This window comes from Gobio gobio (genome assembly GCF_949357685.1).
Source record: "Gobio gobio genome assembly, chromosome: 4".
Lineage (NCBI taxonomy): Eukaryota > Metazoa > Chordata > Actinopteri > Cypriniformes > Gobionidae > Gobio > Gobio gobio.
The window spans coordinates 21,263,282-21,281,711 of NC_137100.1; the positions used below are offsets into that span (position 1 = coordinate 21,263,282).

At 37.0% G+C, this 18,430-nt stretch overlaps 1 protein-coding gene across 3 annotated transcripts in view; it reads right to left on the minus strand.

Moving 5' to 3' along the window:
• Nucleotides 1–2,291: 2,291 nt before the first annotated feature.
• specc1 (sperm antigen with calponin homology and coiled-coil domains 1) overlaps nucleotides 2,292–18,430 on the minus strand; it is a 270,540-nt gene continuing 254,401 nt past the window's right edge. For all 3 annotated transcript variants that reach the window (XM_079816099.1, XM_079816100.1, XM_079816101.1), the window contains 3 exons: nucleotides 15,474–15,590; nucleotides 14,891–14,950; nucleotides 2,292–3,507 (listed from right to left, as the gene is read on the minus strand). In XM_079816099.1, coding sequence (XP_079672225.1) covers nucleotides 3,418–3,507; nucleotides 14,891–14,950; nucleotides 15,474–15,590 — 267 coding nt within the window. In that variant the 3' untranslated portion in view covers nucleotides 2,292–3,417. The remainder of the gene's footprint in view (nucleotides 3,508–14,890; nucleotides 14,951–15,473; nucleotides 15,591–18,430) is intronic.

The following is an 18,430-nucleotide window of genomic DNA, read 5'->3' on the forward strand; positions in this document are numbered from 1 at the left end:
CTTGGAAAAGGCTAATTGACTTTATTGTGCGTTGGCTACAGTAGGTAGTTCCAGTGTGGACAACAACCATTCATGTCTCTTCTGCAGGCTGCATCTTTCTCTGTGAGATAAATGCTCACTCTTTTCATAGCTTTTGCTGGCTCTGGTACACTCACTTGGAATTTCTCTTACTCTTTGCCTAGCAGAAAAAAATCACTCATCACTAAATGAAAGCTTACAATGAAGGCCTGATTATTTCAGTGGCCTTGTCACATTGTTTTTGAATTTTGGTTACTTTTGCTATATTTTCACACCTATAACAATGATTTGGTAATCCTCTTGGTACCACTGTCCTCTTTTGTGCTAAGAAATAAGTCTCCTGACAGTTCTCTCCAAAGTAGTTCAATTGTTGTCAGCATGTCTGAGAATGATTCAGTGTGATTCAGAATGATTCAATATAAAAATTTTAGTGGTCAAGAAATTACTTCTCTTTAAATGTTTTGGGTCAACATAACCAAACATTTGATCAAACTTTGATCAAACTGTTGATCAAAAGTTGCCTTAAACTTACACCAGAAAAAAATTATATGTCTTTTTTATTTAGTAACTTTCACAAGGGGGTGGGGTGTCTATTTTCCTGAATACTTTTAAGATGCTTCTTTGGTAATTGGTCAAGCAGACTTCCTGGAACATTATACCTCTAAAGAACTCTAACATGTATTCGTAAAGAGTAACTGCTGAATTTGTTATGTTTCAGTGGGGGTGTACTCATTTATGCTCCGTTATTGGCTGAATGCTCTCCATTATCTGAACGTGTTCCTCCCGAACTTTGTTAATAAAACATCATTTATGTTTTATAATGATGTTTTCATAATATAATGATGTTTCAACATCATAATGTAGAAAAACATCAATTATATATTTCTCTCTCTATCTATGTCTATATGTGTGTTTATACTGCATGAGTAAATATATCTGTAATATATTATATACATACAGTACCATATCTGATCACATATATATCTTTATATTATGAAATGTATAACTGATTATAAAATTACATACATTATGATATATTAGTCATATATAGTCTAATTTATATATTATAAATATATAGTCACATATTTTAAAATATATGAAAAGCAGCAATTCCTTGTGTATTATTCAATAAATACACAATATATTGTTCTGTATATTTTCAAATATACCGTTATACCATTTAATATATTGATCATTCATATATAGGGAAATATATTTTCTTTCCGTAAGGGCTGCCACTCATTTCACTGTTCAATCTACATGGTTACAGGACTGTTTTCCTGTAACCATTACAGGACTGTTTTCTCCACCAACATGAGACGCTGACAGCGCAGACTTGATGTGTTTATCAGCAATCGATGCTGATTGTGAGGAATAATCTTCTCCCACGTTCTCCCACTACCTGTGGATGTGCTGTTATTCATTGTGCTGTCATGGATTGTTTGTAAATGGGGTATTTTGTGAATGAATTGATTAAGATTTTTGTTCACTGCCGTGTTTTATGACATTGTGCAGTACATGTGGTCAGTGGGTCAGTTACAGTCAGAAGTCCACTGCACTGTCTAAATAAAGTTGTAATTGTGTTGGTTATATTTATTTATTTTCTGACATTTGCAAGTATAGCATAAAAACAAAAGAAATTCTTATCAATGTCACTGTTTTTGTTGTAGAGTAAAACAACACAATAAAAAAAAAACCTAGAAAAAAAGTGTGAATGAAGTTAATGACACAAGTCATTGAGTGCAAACTCCGTTCAGTGCCTTACACGGTCTTGTTGGGGGTGGGCACTTGTTTCACACCGTGTTTACTAGCCCTAGTAAAAATCTATTTATCTGCCTTTTAAGATATTCTATTTTTGTCAGTATTGACATTTGACATTGATTGAACTCTGTGTGCTCAGATGTTTTGTGCAAAGAGTCTGTAGTTGAGTGTGTAGTATTTCTGAGAAGATTTATGAGAGTGGTGACAATATTGTGTAATTGCACAAAGATTTACCATATAAACTCTGTGTATTTCTAATTAGTCTGTCTGTAGCAACACACATCTGTTTACTATTTGAGCACAGGATTTTAAAGGTTTTTAGCAGACCCATAAAAACTGATGCCAGTATGACTCCTGTCAAAGTGGACCATTTTACTTCTGTGTAAATCACATCAAAACATCTAAAATATATTTTAATATCTTGTGAATTTATATATTATAGGAAAATTGTCTCTTTTCCATTAAGGGTGATTGTAGACCTTTTAATTCAAACAAGGAAACAGTAGCCGTATATGATGACAGAAGACTTTATTACCATTATCATCAATTAAACATCTGCTGTCATGAGACAAAATGAAAAGTTTCAAATAGAAAAAAGCACACACAGTCCTTTGCAATAAAAATATTTTGAAGAATCGAACATGTCAATCAATAGCATTTCCAAAAAGAAAATGTCATAAAACAAAGATGCTTTTTTTAAACATGTATTTTACTTCTGTCAAGATAATTTTATTATCAATTGTCTATGCGCTTGAATTAAGTGTGAAACTCAGCATTTGTTAGAATTTGGCACACATTACACTTCTGACACCTTTTAAAACATTGTTTAAATCCTTTAATTAAACACATCACATGTAATTTAAACAGGCACAAAAGCATTAAACAAATGGTTGTTTGAAACAATCTTATATAACAATCTTATCAATCTTAATCTTAACAATCTTATAGTACTTTCTGACATTTTTTCAGGAAATAATTAACTGTAATAGAGAAATAATCTTATTGCTTGTTAAGGAGGAATTGTAAATGCACATAGGTCTGTTAAATAGTTGGGACATTTAAAGGTTCCAATGGTTGTTGTCTCTCTGAGTGACAAACTACAACTTTTCAACAAAACGTATGAAACTTAATTTAATAGTTTTAAGCATTTCAATGGCATATTACAAGTCTTTAAAATTATTTGTGGGAAACTAACATTTCAGAAAATACTTTAGTAGTATATCAATATATATAAGTATGCCAATATATAGATTTAGGTAATAATACTTTCTTTATAAAGATGCATTTGAACTCTTAGCAAAATGTAGCATACTACAAAACTATATACCAGTTTAAGTGCAAGATTGCAAACCTACACTCTGCAAGCAACTTCAAACTTCAAAAACCGAGTAAGGTCCATATGAGATATGAATTATAAGGAAAAGAGAAGATGTTTGAGGCTAGAATGCTTTTGTGTGTGCATGACTATGCTGGTTGCATTTAGAGCGAGAACCTCACTGGTGTGAACACTGCAGAACTGTGTATCTGTCTGTGTGTATTTAGAAACACTAGCTGTGAAGGAAGAACTGGACCAGGCAAAAAAAAAAAGTGCTTCTGTGCCCCATCTTCTTCGTCGTCTTCATTTCTTCCAGTCAAACATTAAGTCTCAAAGTACTTATAGATCTGAGACACATACTGCATTACACTTTGCCAGTCCGGTCTGTCAGTGTGCATCAACTCATCAATGTCCTACAGAAAAACAGAGAGAACATATGTAGAAGATGTAGGAAACACTTAAAGTTTCTTTAACTGTGAACATTCTATTTTGTTTTATATCATTATTTTATTAATTATTAATTATGGTCTGAATAAGGAGTGACATTTTTACATATTACATTAGATTTATATCAGTTTTTCTGACTGTATATACACCGATCAGGCATAACATTATGACAGGTGAAGTGAATAACACTGATTATCTCTTCATCATGGCACCTGTTAGTGAAAATTTTGGATTTGAGTGAGTTTGACAAGGGCCAATTTGTGATGGCTAGACGACTGGGTCAGAGCAACTCCAAAACTCTTGTGGGGTGTTCCCGGTCTGCAGTGGTCAGTATCTATCAAAAGTGGTCCAAGGTAGGAAAAGTAGTGAACTGCCGCAAACCAGTCAGGGTGCCCATGTTGACCCCTGTCCACCACTGAAAGCGCCAACAGTGGGCATGTGAGCATCAGAACTGGACCAAGGAGCAATTGAAGAAGGTCTGATGGTATGGTCTGATAATTCACGTTTTCTTTTACATCACGTGGATGGCCGAGTGCATACCTGGGGAACACATGGCACCAGGATGCACAACGAAGAAGGCAAGCCGGTGGAGGCAGTGTGATGCTTTGGGCAATGTTCTGCTGGGAAACCTTGGGTCCTGCCATCCATGTGGATATTACTTTGACTCCTGTTTTCTCCAAACTAGGGCTGTCAAAAGATTAATCGCGATTAATCGCATCCAAAATAAAAGTTTGTGTTTACATAATATATGTGTGTGTACTCTGTTAATTATTATTAATATATAAATACACACACAAGCATGTATATATTTAAGAAAAAAATATTATTTTTATATATAAAACATTTATATTTATATATATTATAGATTATATAAATGTATATACAGTATATACATGCAAATATTTCTTAAATATATACATGAATGTGTGTGTATTTATATATAAATGATAATTAACAGAGTACACACACACATATATTATGTAAACACAAACTTTTATTTTGGAATGCGATTAATCGCGATTAATCTTTTGACAGTCCTACTCCAAACATGTCCAAACAACACTCATTGGACTAAACATTAACTTATGTTTGCTTGATTATTCATACATAATTTTTTGAAAAATCATGTTAAAATGTGAATATCAAACATCAGGCTTTTGAGGAATGTTTATATGTACATCTCTCAATAATCATTTGTAATGAATTGCATTATATATTTTGTCCACCACAATAAAAACTACAGGGCCCGTATTCATAAAGATTCTAAAAGTCCTCTCAGAAAACTCCTAATTTAGCTTAAAAACTTTTACGTAGGAGTCTTAGCTTAAGAGCTATCCGGGACCGATCTGAGAGCAACTCTGAGCAAGGAAAATACAAAAACTTTTATCTTAGTGAAGAGGCGGGGCTGACCCTGTTGCTACGTATGACACAGTCTTCTGAAGACTGTGATTGGTTGGTTGTCCAAAAAGGGGAAAAAAGGAGCTCTTTTAAGTATAGGGTCTAAGCCTTCCCTTTTAAATTACAAGCGCAAATTGTCCTATTTTACCGTTCTCTCTCACTCACACACACACACACACACACACATATATAAATCCTTTTACTATTTACCATGCTGTTAATTTCCTATAAGGTATTTGATTGGCTTAGAATTATAAATATTGTTCCACTCTTTCCAATTACACTGATTGCTGGCATGTCTATTTAATTGGTGGTTTGAAAGTCGTGTTTAATGCAACAAACATGATCCCTGCACGATCTAATCTATAGCGTCTTATTAAGTCATCCATTGTCTGCAACACATTTCTTCTCCCTCTTCGTCTTTCTGCCATTTTCTCCGCTGCTAAAGAAACTCTTAAGCCTCTTAAAAGTCCTCGTCCGTGCTCCTAACAAATTTGACCTGGCTCGAATGGTCGAGACTGTTTTCCAAGATGGCTCCTGTCTGTGTACGCGTAATATTCTGTCTTTATAAAGTATCTTCTTATTAAACTGTTTGTACACTTACAAAGTTCTCAATGCTTCGGTTTGCATGTAGGGACCCTCATTATGCTACCATGTTAGTGTGAGGCTATTTTGAGCTTTGTTAGTGGTATTAACTAGCGATTTAATTTTACTTACTCTGTGCCCCATTTACTCTCGTTATAAGCTAATCTGTTTTTAAAGATAAATCTCTTTACATTCGATTTTCATGAAAGCGCATCCCAGAGAACGATCTACTCGGTAACCATGTGTTAATTAACCCTAGGTTCATTTTTCACCGGAGTTGTCCCTTTAAGATTCTTTATGAATATGGGCCCTGAGCTTTAAAACCATAAACTGTTATTTTATTGCATTTTATGTACATAGTCTGCAATTTGTCACAGTGGTTGCAAGAAGGCAGACACAGATGAAGAGACTAAATCCAAAATGACAGGTTTAATAGTATTTCTAGCTGGCAGACAGACGATTGTAGAAGTACAGTTGTAGCAACACACTCTAACTAAAGCCGGGTGCACACTGTGGGATTTATAATAGTCCTTCACGATTGTTCCTTGTCAGACTGTACGAACATGATCCCTGCTAGCCATTGTCAGATCTAAGTTGTCATTAATGTCAGACTGTATGATAGTCAAGGCGCGCTTTTTACGGATGCACGCAAGAAAACTCGACCAGAATTTTATATCATCAAACAATGATAGTTCGGTGACCGGTGATAGTTTTGGTGGCTACAAAGAATTTTCAAGTGCTCATTTTGGTCATATTTTGTCTTAAAAAACAAAGATAATTTGACGGTCGTTGCATGTAGGAGAAGTCACACTGCAGGATTGTGCGGCAAATCATCTGACACTGCCAGAATTTCCTCTGAGGTAAATTTGACCCGACTTAAGACGGTGAACAGACAAGGAGTGACTGAAAAGGAAGAACTTATATGAACACAAACAAGGTAACGAGCAAACAAAGCTGAACAGAATGAATTAATAATGAAGTTAACCATAGAAACAAAGGAGTGGCGGGAAACTGAACAAAGGAGCACATGAATGAATCAGAATACAAACAGAAAGTCCAAACCTAAACAGACATGTGACACTAAAGATCTCATTGATTTAACATGCTATCACAGTTTCATCTTACTTTTTGGCCATGCAACTTCAGTTTGGGCCTCTGAATAAAACTTGATTTTTTTTCTCCTCGGGTGTGAGCTTCATATTCTCCTATATCACTATAATAGCCATAAAAGCCTGATGTATCAAATATGATACTCAACAAAAAACACATATGCAAACTTTTTTTCAAAAAGATTCAATCAACAGTTTAATTATTTATTTTGATTTTATTCAGATTTTTTTATAAAAAAAAAATTTTTTGACTGATTTTGTTGTTGTTAAGACTGCCGTGTTTATAAGTTTATAAGTGTTTATTTGGGATAGTAGAAGCAGACAGAGCATTTCTGTGCACTCTGCTCTCTTTTTTGTTAAATATATTCTTAAATTCTACCAAACGATTCAGAAAATGGAAAATAAAAGAGAGAATGTGCCAGAATATTTAGCTTATATTTAAACCCATACACCCATACACATTCAGATACAGATCCAAAGCCGTAATCCTCCTTGCATATGTTTGTTGTGTGTCTGTGTAAGTCATGCTGAAAAGGACAAACAGAACCTGCTGAGTGATGTGTCATGTCAAAATATTGTGTACACTTCTGTAATAAAGTCATAAAAACATTTGTCAAACACACCCTCAGGTCAGTAATTAAACAGTCAGCACCTAACAAAAAGTGTTCTGAGACAATGAGTAACATGTTTAAACAGCAGCCCTAATCTCTGGACAATTGCTACAAAAAAGCTGTCACCTCATATTATTCAAACAGAATAACTATGAAGCAATTAAGAAAACACAAGTGTACACGATCACTCAGAATGCTGTTATCATTCCTTCTTGCAGAAAGCAGCTGAAAAATTGGTCAAAGCATGAAGAGCTACTTTCGAAATATTGTACATTGTTTTCAATAAATGCACTTGATATAAACCAAACACAAGAACATTGTAAGATGAAATGAAAATGTAGAATTCTTAATGTAAACCTATTTTTTTTCGAATTTTGAAAATTAAACAACAACAACATAATAAGAAATATGAATGATTCTGCTCTATTTATACTTAATTATTGTATTACTATTAATTGTTCAAATAATATGAAATTAATGCCATAATCATTGATTTTGGGCCCTTTTTATATTTTTATTCGAGCTGGTAACTGGTGACTATATATATGGGCATGTCTAGCAACTTGAGAAAGAGAAAAATTAGCTTTATGCAAATGAAGAGCAACTTTCGGGAGTGATATGAGCTTGCATGATCAATCTTCTTTAGCTATTGAAAAGCATGGGTGGAAAAGCATTTCTGAGATTGAGGGGATTCCAAATAGGTTTAAATCATTGAACAGCCTAAATTGAACAGTAAAATGAACTGTAAAATTAAATTATTTGTTTTGAAAATTTGTATGAAAACAAATGAAACCAGATAAATCATCAGATGTCATGAATAAACTTTACTGGCTTAACTCTGTGACTCTGTAAAGTGCAAACCAAATCTAACATACAGTTTGTGACCTCCTGCACTTAAATAAAACTCTCTAAAAAAATGTAAATAAAATAATTTTTAGATTTTGGGGTGAAATGTGACTTGGACATTTATTCATGAGATTCAACTGCCTACTATCACTTGTGGACACTTATTTACTTATTAAATCTTTTGATTTAACTGGGTGTTCTAGATTTTTAGATGTTTGTTTCCTCAAGATGGAGAATTCACACAGCCTGAACTCACAACGACAAGGCAGAGGCAGTTGATTTTGATTATGTGTGAATGCAACTCTACACATCCCTTACGAAAAAGAAGTTCATTCAAGTGTGCTATTAGTATACTTATTTAAAACAAAAAACTTTGAAAGTATACTTTCCGTCTACTTTTAATGTACTTTATGTACAGAAATATACTTAAAATTAGACTTAAATATACTTGACTTACACTGACAGAAAAGTCAAAGTCTATTTGGCATATACTTGTACTCAATCTTTTGACCGAGATACTTAAAATCTCAATACTTGTAGCTGTGTTTACTCTTAAGCCTATTCAATACTTTTTTCCCACATAGTTTTACAAACTATCTTATAAACTTATTTTGTTAGAAAATATTGATTTATAAAGAACACAGACTTTATAGTAGTACATTGCTAGTATACATCAAACATACTTCAAATCTACACTATATTGCCAAAAGTTTAGGGACACCTCTCCAAATCATGGAATTCAAATGTTCCAATCACTTCCATGGACAAAGGTGTATAAAAAGGCCACGTAAAATCACAGAGAGGGGTCAGCCCAAACTTTCTACAAAGTCAATTGCTACAGACCTCCAAACTTCATGTGGCCTTTAGATTAGCTCAAGGACAGTGCGTAGAGAGCTTCATGGAATGGGTTTCCATGGCCAAGCAGCTACATCCAAGCCTTACATCACCAAGTGCAATGCAAAGCGTTGGATGCAGTGGTGTAAAGCACGCTGCCACTGGACTCTAGAGCAGTGGAGATGTGTTCTCTGGAGTGACCAATCACGCTTCTCTGTCTTGCAATCCGATGGATGAGTCTGGGTTTGGCGGTTGCCAGGAGAACGGTACTTGCCTGACTGCATTGTGCCAAGTGTAAAATTTGGTGGAGGGGGATTATGGTGTGGGGTTGTTTTTCAGGGCCCCTTAGTTCCAGTGAAAGAAACTCTTAATGCTTCAGCATACAAAGACATTTTGGACAATTTCATGCTTCCAACTTTGTGGGAACAGTTTGGGGATGGCTCCTTCCTGTTCCAACATGATTGCGCACCAGTGCACAAAGCAAGGTCCATAAAGAAATGGAGTGAGTCTGATGTGCAGGAACTTGACTGGCCTACACAGAGTCCTGACCTCAACCCACAGTTCAAAATGCTTACGCTACGTCTGACGACATTGCACACCAGTTACGCTCGTCAGACGTAGCGTAAGCATTTTGAACTACCAGAAGCGTTACACTTTTTCCGTAAATTGAATACGGAAGGCGATAATTGACGCTAGAAGCTAGATAATTGACTTCATAAAGTTTTAAATATGGATATTTTTCCTACACAAACGCATCAATTCGTTTCAGAAGGCCTTTATTAACCCCCCGGAGCCGTGTGGAGCAGTTTTATGATCGATAGATGCACTTTTATGGACTTCAAAAACTAAGCAACATTCACTGTCATTATAAAGCTTGGAAGAGCCAGGACATTTTTAATATAACTCTGATTGTGTTCGTCTGAAAGAAGAATGTCATATGCACCTAGGATGGCTTGAGGGTGAGTAAATCATGGGCTAATTTTCATTTTTGGATGAACTAACCTTTTAAACCCTACGGATTAAGAATGGGATGTCATCAAAGTTCATGTGCATGTAAAGTCAGGCATCCCAAAACTTTTGGCAATATAGTGTACTTTGCTCTTTCCGCGGCATTGACTGAATTTTCTGGCTATCCATGTTTTTAGTGTTATACAGTAGGGGGCGCAATTACGCATATTCTGAAATAGTACATAATCTTCGGATCAAAACACAGGTGAAGAACAAGCAGAAACAAGTGATAAAAGATTGCTTACGCAAATGTAAAATAATGCAATCATCAAACATTAAACAACATATAAGTTCAAAACCTAATGTAACTGAATGAAATGACGACCCAGGAAGGGTTAACGACTGTGAAGCTTTGGGGATGTTGATTGACTCAATCTACTCCATCAATGTTTTGATCAACTTTCTGAATCTCATCCGGACATAGTCTTTGACAAAACTGCAAATTTCTCTTTTGTTTAAAATGTAGCTTTTTTTAATCAATCTTACTTATGGAAAAAGTACAATTACAAGGATATTTCAAGTATAAAAATGAATACCTAAACAGTCAGGGACATAAAGTTAAAAATAATATATAAATAGTTAACTATAAGTATGATGTTAAGTTCACTTAAAGTGGAAATAACACACAGTTTCTGCCAATCTCATATTAATCTTGAGTAGAGTAGTACTGCATCCCTCAAGAGTATTTCGTTTTATCATATTTATAAAAGACAGATACAGCTACCACTTCTTTCTAAAAACAGTTGAGCTCTTGGAGGCGTGCCGTGACCCGTGGTGTATCCCAAACAAAGCACATTGATGGGCGTACTCTTCTGGGAGGAGTGCTCATTGGAATTCCGCCCTTTATGACGTCATACAGAGCCATACTTGGAAAAAAAACTTTCCAAAACGTATATATGAAACAGCATTAGACATCCCCTTTAAATAAAACTTCCTTCTTCTAAAACTTTCTTCCTTAGAAAAAAAAGTAATAGTTTCCTGAGAGCAGGGCTGGACTGGTAATCTGGCATACCGGGCATTTTCCCGGTGGGCCGACGCACTTTGGGGCCGATACAAGGTTATTTATTTAATTTTTTGCCACGGACTGGCCCATCATGCAGGGACAGCGGCCCATTGGTTTGTATTCTGAATTGACAGGCCAAAGCGAGAAAGACCTTCCCTCCTCCATAGACTGTGTCCATATTAGGCGCTGTTTAAAAATGTGGGCGCATGAAACTGCAAAAGGCGAATATCCGCGCAACAGCGCTGCCGCCGACGAATGTGCGCTGCGTTTCTGCTGCTCTATGAAGTGATGAACCGGCACTTTGACTCCGAATGTTGTTTTATACAATCGTGTGATATGGGAACATTAAAGGTTCTGTGGTGAATCAGCTGAAAACAGCCGCGACCATGTAAATACATCACGAGGTAAATTGGAAAACAGCAATACACACAACTACAAACTTGTCACTCTAGCACAACCAAATTCAATAGTTTATTATTATTTATTTATTTATTTATTTTATTTATTTATTTATTTTCGAAACCATATACCTATGGTAATGAGGAGCATGATTTTACCTGTGACTACCATGCCCATACAGTTAAATGAAACTGATCTACAGTTAAACTCAGTTAAAATGTCTCAGTTAAAATGCTGTACACTCTAAAAAAAAAGGTTTTATATAGCACCAAAAATGGTTCTTGGCTCGTAATCATAGGGGAACCTTTTTTAGTGCTATATAGCACCAATTTTGGTGCTTCAGTGGTTCTTCAGAAGTTCTTCACCGGTTCTTTGACTAAGGTGTTATATAGCACCTCTGAAGAACCGCTGAAGAACCACTGAAGCACCAAAATTAGTGCTATATAGCACTAAAAAAGGTTCCCCTATTTCGAGAACCTTTTTTTTTTTTTTAGAGTGTAGGGTAATTAAATTATAATTCAACAAAACAGCTTTAAAGCTTGGATCCCATGCATTAAAGGGATAGTTCACCCAAAAATGAAAATTATGTCATCATTTACTCACCCTCAAGTTGTTCCAAACCTGTATGAGTTTCTTTGTTCTGCTGAACACAAAAGATGATATTTTGAAGAATGTTTGTAACCAAGCATAGAGCAACTATTGACTACCATAGTAGGAAAAAAATACTATGGTAGTCAATAGTTGCTCTATCTGCTTTGTTACAAACATTCTTCAAAATATCTTCTTTGGTGTTCAGCAGAACAAAGAAACTCATACAGGTTTGGAACAACTTGAGTAAATGATGACACAATTTTCCTTTTTGGGTGAACTATCCCTTTAAGGACAAAGCTTTTTTCTCTGTAAATGTTTTATGAACTTTTTAATAGATCTAATGAAATTTAACAAAATGTTATTTCAATGAGAACCTCATGAAATATAGATATCATATCAGTGTTACATAAATTAGGTGTTAACTCTCAATTTTTTTTTATTGTTTTTAAAGGGGTAGTTCAACCAAAACATGTGAACGTTTACTCACCCTAATGTCATTCCAAACCTCAATGAATTTCTGTCTGTGTAACATAAAAGAAAGTCATTTGAGTCTTTTTTTGTCCATACAATAGGCTATTCAATGGTATAGCCTATGGTTTGGTTGCCAACATTCTGTTTTTCCGTTTCACGGAAGATAGAAAGTCATACAAGTTTGGAACGACATGAGAGTGAGTAAATGATGACAGATTTTAAAAGCAGTAAATTCACTTTAATGTATCCTAGCTCAAAATCAGTGGTTTACTGTCAAGTGCATTTCTGTGTGACAAAAGTGCAATATTATACCATAGTAGCATTATACCTGACGTCGTCATACTCAATTCTAGTCAGAATATGAGTCTGATACTGCTCCATTGGGCAGTGATTATGGGGCGTGTTTCAACCGAACCAGGAAAGACCTCAATTGGATAGACCTACAACCAATCAGAGCAACGGAGCGACGCATAACGTTAGTTGTCAAATGTCAAACTCAACCGTACTGTGTTGCTATATCCGCGGGTTGAAGCGACCCCAATTATGTGACATACAGACCCAGGAATGCGATTTTTAGCTGCCAGCCCTGCCAAAATAACACATATTTTACCCCCTAAATGACTTTTTTGAACCGCCCTGGAAAGCTATTTGGCTTGTTTTTGGCTAGTTTTGAGGAACGTTAGCAATTGGGTGGGTTTTGTAGTAAAAACTTGGCAACCCTGTACCTGCACGCACGCTGGAATAAGTAAGTTAGCCTAACGTTAGAAGAAAAATATGAGTGTAAACGATCTTTGCCGGTGTTGTAAAAAAAAGGATACACAGCGTTTACTTACCAACACGATCATCATTTCTGAGAGAAATAGTAAAGGTGAATGCATATACGAACAAGTTCTCCGTTTAGGATTAGAACAAACTCAACCCAGAGCCATGGGTTTGACTCAACCCAAGTGCTTTTGATGACGTAGATGATTACGTTACTGTTGATCATCTGTCCATCATCGTCTAAAGCCCGCCCTGACAATTTCATTGGTCCGAACAGTTTCTGTTCGGGCATAATTACTTCTCTACCGATCAAGTCCAGACCGAACTGCCCGAGTAAAAATGTTGTGGGCGGGGCTAAGTTCAGCTGGCATCCAGGCTAGCAATATTACGTTTGTTATCTGCATTTGCAGTAAATTCGATAATATCCATCATTAGTTGTCCCTGTCCTAGATTTATTTATGTACTCCAATTTAAGGCCCATGGGCCGGATGGGCTGGATTTGCCAGGGCCGAATTTTAGCCCCAGTCCAGCCCTGCCTGAGAGTATACTTCAATGTGTACTTTCATAAGTTAAAAATGTGTTGCATTTGACTAGTAAATCAGTATGCCTATAAGTTCACTTTTAGTATAGTTGCAGTTCAAATGAAAAACTTAGTTGTAAACTAGTTGTGTATTTAAAGTTTAATATTGTTACACTTAAAGTATATTTAAAAGAAAGTATACTTTTATACAATAAAAAATGGGCCAATTTAGTCCCAAGGATACTTACAAATATACTTCTTGTACATTGATATTAGTATACTTAAAAATATACTTGAACTTAAGTATACTTAATAAAATTATTTCTGTAAGAGATCTCACATGCCTCGCTTGCTGAATTTACAGCCCGGTTCAACAGTCCATCTTTGACTCAGTTACATTGCATATGTATATAAATCTTCTTGTCTGTGTCAGGTACACAAATCAGTGATTAAAGTTGTGAAATTTACCCATGGGGAAAGCCAATGCTTATCAGGGTTAAATCAATCAGAAAAACTGTCATATGCTTGTTTGATTATCTGTTAATCTATAGTACATTTGAAATATGAAACATGTACACACTCACAGTACTCACTTGCACTCAGACAGTTATTTATTTATTTTGTACAGGTAGGGGTCACCACACAAGAGCCAACATATTGAGATCATAGATGTTGTTTTAGTATCATTAAGATACTATTGTAGTTTTATTAATATTTTGAATTAGTTTTTTATTTTATTTATTTGTATAGTTAAAGTTAGTCATTTTGTGTTTTGTTTATTTATTTTTATTTTCATTTGAGATATTTTAGTACATCAAGGTAAACGTAATGAAAAAGAGAAATTTTGCCTGGCAACAAGCTGAAATAAAACAAGCTTTATTTATTTCTTTTTTATTACAGTTAAAAGTTATTTGTATGAAAATCAGTATGAAAATGTTTTTTTGTTTTGTTTTGTTTTATATATATATTTAATAACACTTGATAATATGGACAAATATTACTTTATCTCTGTAAATTAAATAAGTGAATTATGGTTGACTAGCGTAATTATATTGGTATTAGTAATGATGCTGCATAACCAGTGCAAGATGACTTGCCATATCAGCTGGTTCAATGTAAACAAAAAATGATATGTAGATTATATGCCCAATTACAGATTAATGTAAAACTGTGAAGAAAAAAAAAAAAAAAAGTGTCTGTTAAAAAACTCACCAGAGAGGGCTTGATACCAATGCTTTCAGCTGCTTGGAAAGCCAGGGTGAGATTTTGCCCCTATGGGAAAAAAACAGCACTCTTTTAAACACTTGACCAATATTAACCATTTGAATATTAATTACAGCAGTGAAATACAGATGTCTAAACCCAGTTGAATTCTCTAGCAATGCTCTAGAGAGCCACTCACGTGGCCTTTTAGTAGCCTTGACAAATACAACACACTCAAAGAGGCTTTGTGAATAATTCAAAAGCATAATGTACCATCTCTTCCTGTAATCACTATTAGACTTATGGCTGCAATTTGTGCGTGGGTGTGTGCCTGGTTGAATAAACATACAAGGAGGGCAGGGCAGCCAATTATTTGTTATGTATGTTTTGTCTACACCTCTCCGTGTGTCGCTTGTTTATGTATTCTGTCAACACTAATCCATAGAAGCACGTAATTCATTACATCTGGCAGGTCAGCCGAGGGGAAGTCTTGGCTCTTAACACATATTGCTGAATGTGTCAGGCACTAAAGATAGGGTGAGGAGGATCTACTAAGACATTTAAGTAACCAATGTAAGAAATACATGTGTACCTTCTCTTGGCTGATGAGCTCCTGGTAAGGGATGTGTGCAGGCAGATAGGTGTGTAACAGAGCACAGAATGCCAGGCCATCACTCCAACTGCTGCTGAAGTTTGTCACATCTATATTCTACAAGGAGAGAAAGAGAAAAGTTTAAAGACACCATGTAATCAAACACCATATAATTTGCTCTTTAGTGTATGTTTGCGTTGAGGACATTTGTTTCCATTATTGCATTCATTTCTTTTTCAGAGGCATGTTAAGGATTCACAATCAACCAGCCACTGATCGTTATCAGAGGATATTCATCTCAAACCTGTAATCAGAGACTGAACAATCATGATTTTTAATGAATTAATTGATGCAAATAAATAACCTATATTTTAGTTCAATAATATTTATTGAATATTTTGAGGAGATCTTTTGGTACTAAGTACTATTTGTGCAATAAGTATGATCCATTAATGACCACTTAAAACATTTGTCTTCTAATATTTGTATTATTTATATTACAATTAGTGTAGTAATTAAGGTTAAAATAGAGAATTCCAATGCAAAGAGGAGAATTAAAGTCATTTTGTGGCTGGAAAAATAAATTTTTCATTTGTAATTCCATTACCCACTGGTGCCTGCATGGCTCTTTAATAAATATACATGAAGTCTAGTTGCTCAAAAAAGTATTGCAGATCATAACTGATTACTTATTTGTGAATTTTTTAATTTTTAATAATAGTGAATAGTAATGAATGCAAGCAAACAAACCAACAAAAAAAGATATGTGAAGGACTAAATATGACTAAAACTAACAAGGACATTTGGCTCAAGACTAAGACTAAATTTAAAAAAAGGTGACAAAATTAACACAAGAGAGGAGCAAACTCTGCCCTGTGCAGAGAATCTTTTTTCTCGCTATGGAGTTGGATGTGGTCAACCTGACAGCGCGCCTCACAGAGGAGCGCGTCCAGTCGCGTTGAACTGCTTGAATTCATTCAAACAGAGAACAGCGGTCCCACTGAAACATTTTCAGAGGCTCCTGGGGCATATAGCATACGCAGCCGCAGTGACGCCAATCAGATTGCTTCATATAAGGCCGCTTCAACACTGGCTACACGACCGAGTCCCGAGATGGGCATGGCAGAGCGGTTCGTTCCGTGTCTCAGTAACACCGAAGTGCTGCCAAACCGGCCGTGGGCAGACCCTACGTCTCTACGGGCAGGAGTTTTCCTAGAACAAGTGTCCAGGCATGCTGTGGTCTCCACGGATGCCTCGTCCACCGGCTGGGGGGCCATGTACATGGGCATGCAGTTCCGGTCTGTGGACGGGGCCCCAACTGCATTGGCACATCAACTGCCTTGAGTTGCTAGCAGTTCATCTTGCACTGAGCCGCCTCAAAGGGCCGCTACATGGCAAGCACACTCTGGTCCGTACGGACAGCACTGCGACCGTTGCGTACACAAACAGGGTGGTCTACGCTCCCGTCGCATGTCACAACTCGCCCGCCATCTCCTCCTCTGGAGTCAGAAGCATCTGAGGTCACTTTGTGCCACTCACATCCCCGGCCAGCTCAATCGTGCAGCCGACGAGCTCTCACGACAGCAAGTGTCCTTGGTAGAGTGGAGGTACAGGTAGACCTGTTTGCCGCCCAGGACATGTCCTCTGCCAGTTGTTTTATTCCCTGACCGAGGGGACCCTTGGCTCGGTATGTGCTGGCACACAGCTGGCCCCGGGGCCTACGCAAATATGCGTTTCCCCCAGTGAGCCTTCTTGCACATCACCACTGTGCAAGGTCAGGGAGGACCCTCGTAGGTCCTGTTGGTCACTCCGTACTGGCCCAACCGGACCTGGTAGACACCATCACTTCCACTAGAGCCCCCTCTACGAGGCGCCTCTATGCGTTGGAGTGGAACCTGTTCGTCGAATGGTGTTCTTCTCCACCACGAGAAGACCCCCGAAGATGTTTGATCAGTTCTGTGCTTTCCTTCCTGCAAGAAGGGTTGAAGCGAAGGTTGTCTCCCTCCACCCTCAAAGTATATGTTGCCGCTATCGCCGCAAATCACAACATGGTTGATGGTACATCCTTAGGGAAACACGATCTGATCGTCAGGTTCCTGAGAGGGGCAAGGAGATTAACTTGCCCTCACTCTATACCCTCTTGGCACTTATCTCTAGTGCTAACCGCACTGCAGAGAGCCCTTTGCATTGGCTTCCATCAAGAGGGTAGGGGACCTGCAGGCATTTTCGGTCGATGAATCGTACCTGGAATTTGGGGCAGGTAACTCTCATGTCCCCAGCCCGGATATGTGCCCAAGGTTCCCACCACTCGCTTCTGGGACCAGGTGGTGAACCTGCAAGTGCTGCCCTAGGAGGAGGCAGACCAAGCCCTGGCTTTTCTTTGTCCCGTTCACACTCTGCGGACTTATGTGGACAGAACGCAAAGCTTCAGGACCTCAGAACAGCTCTTCATCTGTTACGGAGGCCAGCAGAAGGGAAAGGCTGTCTCCAAGCAGAGGTTGGCCTACTGGATGGTGGATGCCATCGCCTTGGCATATGAAACCCAAGGCATGCCCTGCCCGCTCGGGTTGAGGGCCCCCTCCACAAGGAGTGTGGCTTCTTCCTGGGCGTTGGCTCGTGGCGCCTCGCTGACAGATTTATGTAGAGCTGCGGGCTAATCAAAATGTTCACTTTATAAGATTAACAGATTTAATTTAGGCTTTTATTCCCATATAAACATTGATCAACACACACAGCTCATCAAATATGGTAAAGGGAAGCTCAAATGTGCCATTGAAGTTTGTTCTCCCATGTCACACAAACACCATTGCGTGGACTTTCATGGATGGACAAAAGTAATGAGAGTTTATAAAAATATCTTTCTTCCAAAGATGAATGGTGATGAAATTATATGAAAGATAAAAGTATTATGGGTTTGAAACGACATTAACTATCCCTTTAATTTGTAGTACTCAGCT